At 46.2% G+C, this 14,694-nt stretch overlaps 1 protein-coding gene across 1 annotated transcript in view; it reads left to right on the top strand.

Moving 5' to 3' along the window:
• The window catches only part of LOC141121604 (von Willebrand factor A domain-containing protein 5A-like), a 116,657-nt gene that overhangs the window by 61,571 nt on the left and 40,392 nt on the right, over positions 1-14,694 (top strand). The window contains exons 10-11 of the mRNA XM_073611257.1: positions 238-317; positions 8,038-8,152. Coding sequence (XP_073467358.1) covers positions 238-317; positions 8,038-8,152 — 195 coding nt within the window. The remainder of the gene's footprint in view (positions 1-237; positions 318-8,037; positions 8,153-14,694) is intronic.

Genomic DNA, 14,694 nt, shown 5'->3' with positions numbered 1-14,694 from the left:
GCACCCAGGGATTGAGGCCTTGCACCCGCACCTGCATGGATGTCACATTGGGAGCAGTGGCTGTGTCCGTGCAGCTTCTTTGTCCCAATCGACAGAAATGGGTTTGCCAACACGGGGATGCATGGAACACCTGTGCATCCCCACGTGGGTAATCCCGGCCATCACAGGGGGCATGACCAATATAATATGTTGAGCTTTTTCTTATACTGTTGTATCCCCTCTCTGTCCTCTCTCCAGCTGTTTGTCTTCACGGACGGAGAAGTCGGAAACACAAAGCAAGTGATTGATGAAGTTCAGAAAAATGCTCAAAAACACCGGTAATTCTAAATATTCCACCCTTCTGTTTATATTGAAATATGACAACTGTGTCCTATCTCACTGTATCGTAATGTCATCCTCCACCACCTATAAACCTGAGAGTTCTGCTGTCTGATAGTCAGATATAATATTTCAACATCACTATTCAGATACATTGGCTTATTTGTTTTTGCATTCAGTATTACTGTACCATTTTTCACAGAGCATTATGGGTTTTTTAAAGAGAGAAAACGGCAAAAACTGCTTGCCTTTAGTCTATCTCTATCTGATGTAAACTATGTGAGAAGTAATCTGTAAACAGCAGGAGGCAGACAGATAAATCACTTCTCTGACTTATTCAGTTATCGTATATATGTGTAAATGTCAGCTTGAGCTACTGAGCTCTGTAATGCCAAGCACACATTAACCACTTCAGCTCCAGAAGGTTTGACCCCTTCATGACCAGGTAATTTTTTGCTATGCACTTCGTTACTTTAACTGACAATTGCACGGTCATGCATTGTTTTTATTATTTAACCACTTACCCACTGGGCACTTAAACCCCCTTCCTAACCATACCACATTTCAGCTTTCAGCGCTCTCACAATTTGAATGACAATTACTCAGTCATGCAACGTTGTACCCATATGAAATTTTTGTCCTTTTTCACACAAATAGAGCTTTCTTTTGGTGGTATTTAATCACTGCTGGTTTCTTTATTTTTTGCGCCGTAAAAGAAAAAAGACCGAAAAATCTGTAAAAAAATACATTTTTCTTCATTTCTGTTATAATATTTTGCAAATTAGTAATTTTTCTTCATATATTTTGGCCAAAATTTATACCGCTACATATCTTTGGTAAAAATAACCCAAATCGGTGGATATTATTTGGTCTTTTTGAAAGTTATAGAGTCCAAAAGCTATGGTGCGAATATCTGAAAATTGATCACACCTGAATTACTGACGGCCTATCTAATTTCTTCAGACCCTAACATCCCAGAAAAGTACAAATACCCCCCAAATTACCCCTTTTTGGAAAGAAGACATTCCAAGGTATTTAGAAAGATGCATGGTGAGTTTTTTGAAGTTGTCATTTTTTCCCACAATTCTTTGCAAAATCAAGGTTTTTTTTTTACTTTTTTTTTTTTCCACAAAATTGTCATATTAGCAGGGTATTTCTCACACACCGCATATGCATACCACAAATTACACCCCAAAACACATTCTGCTATTACTCCCGAGTACGGTGATACCACATGTGTGAGACTTTTACACAGCGTTGCCACATACAGAGGCCCAACATGCAGGGGAGCACCTTCAGGCGTTCTGGAGCACCCAGGCCAATTCTGACATTTCTCTCCTACATGTAAAAATCATCATTTATTAGCTAGAAAATTACTTAGAACCCCAAAACATTATATATTTTTTTTAGCAAAGACCCTAGAGAATACAATGGCGGTCGTTGCAACTTTTTATCTCGCACAGTATTTGCGCAGCAATTTTTTTAACGCGTTTTTTTTGGAAAAAAAAATGTTTTGTGCTTTACAAAAACCAAAATAATAAAGTTAGCCCAATGTTTTTGCATAATGTGAAAGATGAAGTTACGCCGAGTAAATAGATACCCAACATGTCACCCTTCAAAATTGCACGCGCTTGTGGAATGGCGCCAAACTTTGCTACTCAAAAATCCCCATAGGCGACGCTTTAAAATTTTTTACTGGTTACATGTTTTGAGTTACAGAGGAGGTCTAGGGCCAAAATTATTGCTCTCGCTCTACCGATCGCAGCGATACCTCACATGTGTGGTTTGGACACCGTTTTCATATGTGGGCGGGACTTACGTATGCGTTCGCTTCTGCATGCGAGCACACAGGGACAGGGGCGCTTTAAAAATTTTTTTTTTTTTTTTATTGTTCATTTTACTTTATTTATTTTAGTTTGATGCTTTTTTCCAAAAAAAAAAAATTTTTGACCACTTTTATTTCTATTACAAGGAATATAAACATCCTTGTAATAGGAATATGGCATGACAGGTCCTCTTTACAGTGATATATGGGGTCAATAAGACCCCACATCTCACCTCTAGGCTGGGAAGCCTGAAATTAAAAAAAAAAAAAGATCCTGGCTTCGATCGTAGCGGTGAGTCGGTAGAAGCACCGCAAGGCGGCGGGAAGGGGGGACGTCCCCTCTCGCCTCCCGTAAGAACGATGTAGCTGCAACCATCATTCAGATATCTCCGCACAAAGTCAAGGACGTTGTATGACGACCGGCGGGCGGGAAGTGGTTAAAACGCTTTTTTTTTTTTTTTTAACACAAAGTTGTCCATTTATACAATATTTCTACCACATAACATGTACATACCAAAAATGACACCCCAAAATAGATTCTCCTACTCCTCCTGAGTATGGCGATACCACATGTGTGAGACTTCCACAGCCTGGCCACATACAGAGGGCGAGTACAGCTGAGCATGGCTCAGCATGGCAGGGTATGGCGGGGTATTGCGGAGTATGGCGGGGTATGGCGGGGTATGGCGGGGTATGGCGGGGTATGGCGGGGTATGGCGGAGTATGGCAGAGTATGGCGGGGTATGGCGGAGTATGGCGGGGTATGGCGGAGTATGGCGGGGTATGGCGGAGTATGGCGGAGTATGGCGGGGGCATGGCAGAGTATGGCGGGGGGCATTGCAGAGTATGGCGGGGGCATTGCAGAGTATTGTGGGGGCATTGCAGAGTATTGCACAGCATTGCAGAGTATTGTGGGGGCATTGCAGAGTATTGCACAGCATTGCAGAGTATTGTGGGGGCATTGCAGAGTATTGCACAGCATTGCAGAGTATTGTGGGGGCATTGCAGAGTATTGCACAGCATTGCAGAGTATTGTGGGGGTATTGCAGAGTATTGCACAGCATTGCAGAGTATTGTGGGGGCATTGCAGAGTATTGCACAGCATTGCAGAGTATTGTGGGGGCATTGCAGAGTATTGCACAGCATTGCAGAGTATTGTGGGGGTATTGCAGAGTATTGCACAGCATTGCAGAGTATTGTGGGGGCATTGCAGAGTATTGCACAGCATTGCAGAGTATTGTGAGGGTATTGCAGAGTATTGCACAGCATTGCAGAGTATTGTGGGGGCATTGCAGAGTATTGCAGAGTATTGTGGGGGTATTGCAGAGTATTGCAGAGTATTGTGGGGGTATTGCAGAGTATTGTGGGGGTAATGCAGAGTATTGCACAGCATTGCAGTAGTGAGGGATGGCTGAGCATGGATGGATGGATGGATGGATGTCTCTGTGCAGCACTGTGGGCACTACACATACAGCCCACAGCGCTGCAGACATCCATCCGTCCCCCTCCCCGCTCACAGTGTACCGATCGGTACACAGGAGGGGAGGAGAGGAACCGGCGTCATCAGATGACGCCGGTCTGTTTACATGTGATCCCGCCGTCATTTGACGGCTCGATCACATGGTAAACGGCCGCGATCAGCGGCCATTTACCGGGATCCGTGATGCGCCGGGTCCCCTGGACCCGGCGGTCACGGATGTGTTCGGGTGCGCGCCCCAGGGGGCGCGCAAGAGGGGAATTCTGGGAGGACGTCATAGTACGTCCACCCAGAGTTATCCAACCGCCCTGCAGCCGTCATTCGGCTATGGGCCGGTTGGTAAGTGGTTAAATCACTTTTCCAATATTTTTTCGCAGTGCTTCTGGGGAAGGAGGTGGGGGTGGGTGATATGTGGACAGTGTCAGTAGTTTTTTTTTTTTTAATAATTGATTTTTTTTTACAATTTAATTTGTTTTTTTGTTTTTTTTTGTTTTTTTTCACAATGCTTTTTGGGGGGAGGGGGTTGGGGCAGTGGACAGTGTTGGTAGGGCAGGGGAGAGTAGTGTCAGTAGTTTTTTTATTTGATTTTTTTACACTTTTTAATTTTTTTACAATTTTTTTTTTATATTTTTTGGGGGGCTTTGGTAAGATGTTTAGACCCCTGAAATCTCCCCTTTGAGACAGACAAAGGGACTGAGGACACACATTCCCCAGTCCCTTTCTGGGCACTAAATATGAATGAACAGGAGACAGAGGCTCCTGTCCATTCATAAACTGAGCAGAGTAAACACAGTTTACTCTGCTCATTTATCACAGGACACAGGAGCGATCTCGCTCATTGTGTCTATTAACTAGTTCCCCCTGTGGTCGAGGAGAGGAGGGGAGCCGGCTGCGGGGAACGAGGGGGGCCAGAGGAGAATGGGAGGGGTGGAGAAGGACATGGAGGGGGCCAGAGGAGAACGGGGGTGGAGAAGGACATGGAGCGAGCTGGAGGAGAACGGGGGTGAAGAAGTACATGGAGGGGGCCGGAGGAGAACGGGGGCACAGAAGGACATGAAGGGAACAGAGAAGGACATGGAGGGGGCCCGGGAGGAGCACACAGAGCAGCTTGGAATGATCGGTGCGGCTGGAGGGACAGCTGTGATCACCGATCTCCCTTTATAGCTTTTTAGCTGACAACCGCGGGAGGGAGAGAAGGAGAAGCGGCTGTCAGCTAAAAATCTATACAAAGGAGATCGTCGATCGCAGCTGATCCCCGCCGCACCGATCATTCCCGGGAGATCGGGAGGCGCTCGCAGAAATGCGGGAGTCTCCTGCACCTTTCGGGAGACTTGAGATGTCTGCATGTGGGTGCTCTTTGCTCACATTTGCATTTGTGTGTGCACACAGGGAGATACAGGTGCTTTTATTTTTTTTTTAAACACTTTTATGTATTTAAAGTGTAAGTAAACCCTCCTATCCTTTTCAGCCAAGGAAGCTGCCATCTTGGCCTCTGTTTTACCTTCAACTGTCATGATGCTGCACATGTGATCAGTTATGACACCAGCCATTGGATGGTTTGACGGTTTGGTTGAGAGCACAACCAGTGTGACAGTTACATTGCCGGCAATGTAACTGTTTTTTGGAACTGTTAAATTGATGGGTTTACTTAAGCTCTCTATGTGATAACATGGGTAGGAGACATGTTCTCTTTATGGAGACATCCGTCTATTAGAAGCCCAATGTCTCTTCTGCCCTCCACTGCAGCTGTTCAAGTACAAACCATGCTTGATTAGCTACTACCCCAGCCACACTAGCCAGGGGAATGAATGAACTGAAACCGGAAGTGACAAAATGCTTGTCGCTTCCGTGTTCATTAATTTCAGAGAATATCAGGGAATGGATGTTTCTCAATCTCTTCCTGCTCATCATCCTCAAGTGAGTTACTGCAGGTAGTTTCAGGGGCGCACCCTTTTCTCAGTACTATAAAAGTGATCACTTTAACTGAAAATCAGATTTCGGCTGAAAAATAAAGGGAACCAAGCTCTTGGCTGCAGTATTTGATTTTCACCAAAATGTAAATATTCATTTTCCATTCATTCATGTTAGACATGTGCAATTCCTTTAGTTCCGAATTCGTTTTTAACAGATTTTGACAAATTAGTTAACTCCGAAATTTCTGAATTTCCGAAATTTTGAATTTTCAAATTTCCGAATTTTCGAAAAATTCAGATTTTCGGAAATTCGGAAATTCAAAATTTTGCAAATTCGAAATTAGGACATTTGAAAATTCTAAATGAGGAAATTCGAAAATTCAAAAATTTGGAAATTTGAAAATCCAAAAATAAGAATGAAAATCTGAACATTCAAAAGAATGAAAATCTGAAGATTTGAAAACCCGAAAATTTGAAATAACAACTAACTAATAATAAATATTAAATTATAGCTATTGGAATTTCCTTTCAAATTTGGCTGTTAGTGAATGTAACGAGTACGAATTTATCTGAAGTTATGAATTATCTGAAATAACGAATGCCATATCTAAACGAATGGAACGTAATGATCTAATAATAATAAATAACAATAATAATAATAAAACCTTTTTATTATTATTATTTATTATTAATTTGTTCCATTCAATTTGTTTAGATGCGGCATTCAATATTTTGGATAATTCGTAACTTCAGATAAATTTGTATTCGTTCACAAACAGGCAATATATTAGTTAGTTATTATTAGTTAGTTATTATTTCAAATTTTACTGATTTTCTTTCTTTTTTTCAGATTTTCGAATTTTCAAATTTTCGGATTTTCGAATTTCGAAATTTTCGAATCCCGAAAATCCGGAAATTCAAAAATGCGGAAATTTCGGAATTCGGAAATTAGAAATTAGAAATTCGTAAATTCAGAAAATTCGGAAATTGGAAAATGTGAAATTCGGAAATTTGAAAATCCGAATCTCCGAATTTCCGAATCTCCGAATTTCCGAATCTCCGAATTTCCGAATTTTCGAATTTCCAAAGAAAGCAAAAAAACAAATGAAATGAAAACGAACACATTTTTTGTCAGTGCACATGTCTAATTCATGTATTTATTTTATTTTAGTATGTATTTATTTTATGTTATTTTATTTGTTTCAGTTCTGACAACAATAAATGAATAAATACAATATTTTAACCACTTCAGCCCCGGAAGGATTTACCCCCTTCCTGACCAGAGAACTTTTTGCGATACGGCACTGCGTCGTTTTAACTGACAATTGCGCGGTCGTGCGACGTTGTACCCAAACAAAATTGACGTCCTTTTTTTCCCACAAGTAGAGCTTTTTTTTGGTGGTATTTGATCGCCTCTGTGGTTTTAATTCTTTGCGCTATAAACAAAAGAATAGCGACAATTTTGAAAAAAACACATTATTTTTTACTTTTTGCTATAATAAATACCCCCCAAAAATATATAAAAAAACAATTTTTTTCCTCAGTTTAGGCCGATATGTATTCTTCTACATATTTTTGGTAAAAAAAAAAAATCGCAATAAGCGTATATTGATTGGTTTGTGCAAAAGTTATAGCGTCTACAAAATAGGGGTTAGTTTTATCGCATTTTTATTATTCTTTTTTTCTTTACTAGTAGTGGTGGCGATCCGCGATTTTTATCGGGACTGTGACATTATGGCGGACACATCGGACAATTTTGACACATTTTTGGGACCATTGTCATTTTTACAGCGATCAGTGCAATAAAAATGCATTGATTACTGTAAAAATGTCACTGGCAGTGAAGGGGTTAACCACTAGTGGGCAGTGAAGGGGTTAATGTGTTCCCTATTGAGTGTTCTAACTGAAGGGGGAGTGGACTGTGCAGGGGAGATGACAGATCGCTGTTCATACTCTATATGAACAGACGATCTCTCTGTTCTCCCCTCAGAGAACCGGAAACTGTGTGTTTACTGTTCACACACACAGATCCCGGTTCTCGGTGTGCCCCGAGCGATTGCGAGAGCCCAGCGGTGATCGCGACCACCGGGCAGTTGCATCAGCTCCGTGGGCGAGTAGGGGGCCATATATGTTACTGACGGAACATGACAGCGATTCGCTCAGCCGAGCCATGTTGCCGCATGCGGTGGCTGGTCGGCAAGCAGTTAAACAACTTGCAGTTGAAATCCTATCCAGCTGATGGTTATGTGGCTGTTTTTATTAAGAATGAGACTAGTACTCAGATTTTTTAGTGCTGAATACTGAACCATTCTGACAGAAAACTCCAACCCTGTCCCTTACACATTCCAACTATGAAGGGATACCTCACTAGCTAGGCAAACTTCAGGACCATCATAAACTGTCAAAGCTTTGCCTTTCAGAATGGTCTGATCCAAGAGAGTTTTTAGTTCTAATCATCCTGTACAGCCAAGCGCAGGGGGTTAAGACTTGTCCTCACTTTGCAGGTGTTTTACATTTGGGATCGGTGAAGGAGCCTCCACATCCCTCATTAAAGGCATGGCCCGGGCAGGAAATGGAACTTTTGAGTTTTTCATTGGCAAAGACCGCATGCAACCCAAGGTAAGAGTGTGTAAGAGCCCACACCCCTAGAAGGACGGACATTGAGTTACAGAGTTTTAGAATGGTAAGAAAGCTGGGATCCATCTGTGGGTGTGCGTATGTTATTCAAAGTTGCCATATGTGCAAACAACCCTCATACATGTTCCCTATCCACCGCTTCTCATCTTATTCTTATTTCTTCCTCTCGCTCCCACAATATTTCATATTCACAAACAACATACACACATCCCAGGTGTGGAAAATTGGTTGGTGGAGTTCCTTAGGCATGAACGCCTAGACTCGAGCATGGCCCCTTCACCTCAGGGGTATTTCAAGACCTCTTTTGCAGGTGGGAGGACTATAAGTGGACTTTCTGGCTTTCAGATTTACCAAACAAACTGAGCAGCTTTGTCTCCAGGAGCAGGAATCCTCTCGCCTTCATAGTGGATGCTCTGGTGATTCTCACTGCACTGAACTTACCCAGGTGGACATATTACTTAAACCTCACCAAACTTTTGGTAGATTTTCTTTTGGCCCTTCCAGATCGTCCAGATCTTCTGTATCAAGGACCATTTTTTTCCTGCACTGCTCCCTGGTTTTGACAGCCTAGCTGCTGAAGCCCAGGTTCTGAGGGTTAAGGGGTTGTGTGATTCAGTTACAAAATCAAGTTTTTACAAAGTCTACCATTGCAAATGAATGTCATATTCCTCATGATGCGAAGCAGGAACATTCCACCTCAGAAGGTGCACCCTGGGATGAATCCTGTCTTTTCTCCAGTCTATTCTAGAAGAAAATGTGGCCTTGAGTACCATAAATGGTCAAATCAAGGCCCAGCAGTTGTTTTTTTAAAAGCCATTTGTCTCCTTAGTGAACACCTTCAGTCAGTCACATTACACCCCCAATACAACCCCCAGTGACAATGTGAGATCTTCAGAAACTTTCAGGTATATTCCTCTGTCCACTCCTACTTACAAGGCGAGTTTCTGAGCTGGCTGTCCTAATATATACAGAACCCTTTCTTGTGCCATAGAAATTTCTTTTTTTTCACCTTAACCAGGACATTGTTCTCTTTTCTCTATGTCCTGCTCCATGATATTCAAAGTTGATTTCTGTTTTTTGCCTGGACGTTGTGTCCACTGTTCAAGGCTGTCTCTGAGCTGCAGCTCAATTTACACAGACTTACTCTCTGTGACTCCTGAAGGTCTCCAGGAGCCTATAGACTTTAGGACAAAGTTCCTGGGCTTTTCAACATCAGACATGTGTTTCTTAGATTTGCAAGGCTGACACCTGGTCTTTGGTTCACATGTTTGTTTGAAAAGGTAAACATTGTCTTTAAGTTTTACAAGGTGGACATTCGGGCCTCATCTGATGGTGGCTTCGGTGGTAAGGTTCTTCAGGCAGCTCTGTAGGCTTTGTTGAGCCCCCTCTGTTAAAGCGGAATTAAAGTGATTGTAAAGGCTTGTTCTTTATTTTTTTAAAATAACAAACATATCATACTTATACTGTGCAGCTCGCAGCTCCAAACTTCGTCTTCTGTGGTGGCTCTCGCGGCTCCTCCCTGCATCAGATAACCCCCTAGGAGAAGCGCTCTTCCGGGGGGGTTAACTTGCGGGTGCGCTCCCGAGTCCAGCATTTGCGTTCATAGACACGAATGCCGAACTCCGGACTCGGCTACGCCCCCCGGGGCCCACGTCATTGGATTTGATTGACAGCAGCGGGAGCCAATGGCCCGTGGAGAGAGGGAGGGCACGTCTCCAACAAAGGAATGAAGGGGCTCAGGAAAGTAAAATGGGGGGGCTGGGGTGCCAGTCACTGCCAGGTGTTTTTTCACCTTAATGCATGTAGTGCATACCTCCCAACTGTCCTGGATTCGCCGGGACCATCCCGGGATTTGATGTAAGTCACAGCGCCACCGTGGCTTATTTTTAGTGGGCGCTGCTTGCTTCTTATCGCTACTCTATTGGGTGCACACATACACTCCCCCCACCACTCCCATCTAGGAGAGCAGAGGAGGGAGGGGGCGAGAATCTGCCCGGCCGCTCGTCCCATCAGAGAAGAGGAAGGGTGGGAAATCTAGCCGGAGGCGCGTCCCCTTAGTGGAGGGAGGGGCAGGGAATCTAGCCAGTGGCTCGTCCCATTAGAGGAGGGAAGGGACAGGGAATCTAGCCAGCGGCTCCTCCCATCAGGGAAGAGGAGGGAGGAGCGGGAAATCTACACAGCCCCTGGCGGAAGCTCCTCCAGATACCTGTATCGGCAGCCTGCAGAAAGATGCTGTAAGTTCTATCTAACTGCTCTTTTGCAGCAGCCCCACTATTTGCAGAGCTCTGAACTTGAATGTGTGGTGGGGTGAGCTCTGTGCTGGAATCTGAACTGTTCTTGGGGAGAGAACTTGGGAGTACACAGCGCACCCCTCAGCCCTGCACGCAGTACACAGCGCACTCCTCAGCTCTGCACGCAGTACACAGCGCACTCCTCAGCCCTGCACGCAGTACACAGCGCACCCCTCAACCTTGCATGCAGTACACAGCACACCCCTCAGCCCTGCACGCAGTGCACAGCGCACCCCTCAGCCCTGCACGCAGTGCACAGCGCACCCCTTAGCCCTGCATGCAGTGCACAGCGCACCCCTTAGCCCTGCATGCAGTACACAGCGTACCCCTCAACCTTGCACGCAGTACACAGTGCATCCCCCAGCCCTGCATGCAGTACACAGCGCACCCCTCAACCCTGCAAGCAGTACACAGCGCACCCATCAACCCTGCACACAGTATACAGCGCACCCCTCAACCCCGCATGCAGTACACAGTGCACCCCTTAGCCCCGCATGCACTGTTTGCAGAGCTCTGAATTTGAATGTGTGGTGGGGTGAGCTCTGTACTGGAATCTGAACTGTTCTTGGGGAGAGAACTTGGGCGTACACAGCGCACCCCTCAGCCCTGCATGCAGTACACAGCACACCCCTCAGCCCTGCACGCAGTACACAGCGCACTCCTCAGCCCTGCACGCAGTACACAGCGCACTCCTCAGCTCTGCACGCAGTACACAGCGCACTCCTCAGCCCTGCACGCAGTACACAGCGCACCCCTCAACCTTGCATGCAGTACACAGCACACCCCTCAGCCCTGCACGCAGTGCACAGTGCACCCCTTAGCCCTGCATGCAGTGCACAGCGCACCCCTTAGCTCTGCATGCAGTACACAGCGTACCCCTCAACCTTGCACGCAGTACACAGCGCATCCCTCAGCCCTGCATGCAGTACACAGCGCACCCCTCAACCCTGCAAGCAGTACACAGCGCACCCATCAACCCTGCACACAATATAAAGCGCACCCCTCAACCCCGCATGCAGTACACAGTGCACCCCTCAGCCCCGCATGCACTGTTTGCAGAGCTCTGAATTTGAATGTGTGGTGGGGTGAGCTCTGTACTGGAATCTGAACTGTTCTTGGGGAGAGAACTTGGGCGTACACAGCGCACCCCTCAGCCCTGCATGCAGTACACAGCACACCCCTCAGCCCTGCACACAGCTCACCCCTCAACCTTGCACGCAGTACACAGCGCACCCCTCAACCTTGCACGCAGTACACAGCGCACCCCTCAGCCCTGCACGCAGTACACAGCGCACCCCTCAACCCTGCACGCAGTACACAGCGCACCCCTCAGCCCTGCACGCAGTACACAGCGCACCCCTCAGCCCTGCACGCAGTACACAGCGCACCCCTCAGCCCTGCACGCAGTACACAGCGCACCCCTCAACCCTGCATGCAGTATACAGCGCACCCCTCAATCCCACATGCAGTACACAGTGCACCCCTCAGCCCCGCATGCAGTACACAGCATACCCCTCAACCCTGCACGCAGTACACAGCGCACCCCTCAGCCCTGCATGCAGTACACAGCGCACCCCTCAACCCCGCACGCAGTATACAGCGCACCCCTCAGCCCCGCATGCAGTACACAGTGCACCCCTCAGCCCCGCATGCAGTACACAGCACACCCCTCAGCCCTGCATGCACTACACAAAGCACCCCTCAGCCCTGCATGCAGTACATAGCACACCTCCTCAACCCTGCATGCAGTACACAGCGCACCCCCTCAACCCTGAAGGCAGTACACAGCGCACCCCTCAGCCCTCCTGCAAGCAGTACACAGCGCATCTCTCCGTCCTGCACGTAGTACACAGCTCACCCCTCAGCCCTGCACGCAGTACACAGCGCACCCCTCAGCCCTGCACGCAGTACACAGCGCACCCCTCAGCCCTGCAGCCAGTACATAGCGCACACCTCAACCCTGCACACAGTACATAGCGCACCCCTTAACCCTGCACTCTTTATGTAGCGCATCCCTTAATCCTGGGTTTTGTTTAACCACGCCCCTTAAGCCCCTACCACTGCCAAGTTTGGCTACACCCACATTTTGCTGCAGAGCGCTACACGCGCCACAGGTCCCCCTTCTCTTAAGTGTCCCTCATTCGGAAGTTCAAAAGTTGGGAGATATGGTAGTGCACAGTGGATTTGTCTTTAGTATGTCACTAAACACTGTAACTTGGTAAATGTTGCATTAGGAGGGACATGCTGAGCCTGTGCCCACTCCATCAGTCCAGCGTACCTTTGTTACCTCACTCCCAGAACGGGGGTCCTGCTGTGCACGTAGTGCAGACTTCATGCGTGAACTCCTTAAATCCTTCCTTGCCATAGCTCATGACCAGGCCATAGATCTCTGTAACGTGGGTTCAGATCTGGTTGCTATTGGATCTGATTGGCGTAAAGAGACACAACCCCCCTCCACACAGCACACAGGAACGGAGCTGATGCTGTCAATCAGCTGACGATGTCTCCCCTGTCACCTTTTTCTCTTGATGTCAGGAAAACTTGTCAGAAGTGATTCAATGCCGATAGTAGAGGAAGGAGGCAGCAGAAATGACACTTCGTGCTCTGGATAGAGACTAGTACACATTATATTTCATGTCTGATGTTTACAACCACTTTAACTCTAGGAAGATAAAAAAAGACAAAAGATAACGTAGCTCTGTTTTTTTTTTTATCACAGGCATTTATATAGCGCCAACAATTTACTCAGTGCTTTACATATTGTACATTCACATCAGTCCCTACTCTCAAGGAACTTACAGTCTAAGGTCCCTAGCTTACACATGTAGCACCCTCTAGTGTGCTACTAGTGGTATTGTAGGTAAATTATAGTTTGGCTCAGGGCTAAGCCTGAGACATGGAATCTGGGTCAGGGTTTATTAAAGTTCAGGGCTGAATGACTCATACAGGCAGCTCTCTGGTGCCCCCCTTCTGGTTCTAGAATATTGCAGAATGTTCTAGAAATTAGTGGGCAGAGGCTAGGAGGGTTGTCCTGCATATTTAAGGTGAACTTAGCCAATCCCTAGGTGGTGGGCCTTGCAGGAGACTAAGTGAGCCCTTAAATATGATTGAGTTGTGCCAGCAGTGAAGTCGGGTGGAAGATAGAGATGATGTGCTGAGGGAGGCTTTCGATGGCACTTGAGGGACCCCTGCCAGGGAGGGGCTCTACCTTGGGCTGGGGGTTAAGGTAGCTGGCCTAGAAGGATCCTACCATGGGAGAAGTTGAAGGAGGCTTTCCCGAGAGGCAGCGGGAGCCAGAAGAGGACAGTGTGAGTACTGCAGCACAAAACAATGGATTCACAAGGGGAAAGACTGCCGGGGGTAGCAGGTCTCTCTGGATGATAGCGGTGTGCTTAAATCTTCCCTCCTTGCCCTGGGAGATCTCCGGAGTGTCATTCGGGCAAACTAGTGAAGAGAGTAAGTCGGGTTTAGACTAATGAAGAGAAGCAGCCAGGTGGACTGGTGAAGGGGCAACCAGGTGGGCTAGCATTTCCTGCTGTAGTAGAACTGGGACCACTGTCTACAAGGGAGCTGGAGGTACTTCACGAGGCAGTCCACAACCATTCCTGTGCTACTTCTACCAGAGATGAAAAGTTCCTAGCCTGCACAAACAACTACTAGGGACAAGTTACCTAACAGCATGTATTTGAAGTATAGGAGAAAACCAGAGTACCCAGGGAGAATATACAAACGTAATGCAGATGGTGTCTTGGTCAGGCTTTGAACCAAGGTCTCCAGTTCTGCAAGGCAGAAATGCTAATCACCAAGCCTATTCTTTTAAGCATATTTAAATGTATTTTTTTATGTTTAATTTGTTTAAATACATTTTTAAATGAAGCAGTGAAAGTACCTGACCCTGGTATTGGCCTCTTTCAGCTCCGATAAAGCAGAGCTGGAGTGTAGGAGGAAGAAGCAGTACATAGAACCATTATGTTCATGTACTGACAAGAAACATGCAGATAGAAGGAGAGAGAAGAGTGACACATTACTGTGCTGCTTCTCCTTTTACTGTCCAGTCACTGGCTGGGGATGGGTCCTGGGCTCAGAATATGTGGGTTGAACCCTGTTGTGCATCAGACAGAGAACATTTATTGGAAAAAAAAAACCATTACTGTGGGGGAAATCTCTGGATCGAAAGTCGATATCATTTTTGTTATTTTGTCTTTTAATGGGTTATTCGTGTTTATCTTGTTC

The sequence above is a fragment of the Aquarana catesbeiana genome, linkage group LG01 (assembly GCF_042186555.1).
Source record: "Aquarana catesbeiana isolate 2022-GZ linkage group LG01, ASM4218655v1, whole genome shotgun sequence".
NCBI classification, from domain to species: domain Eukaryota; kingdom Metazoa; phylum Chordata; class Amphibia; order Anura; family Ranidae; genus Aquarana; species Aquarana catesbeiana.
The sequence above is the reverse complement of the archived record's forward strand: the minus strand, read 5'-3'. Positions and strand labels throughout refer to the sequence as shown.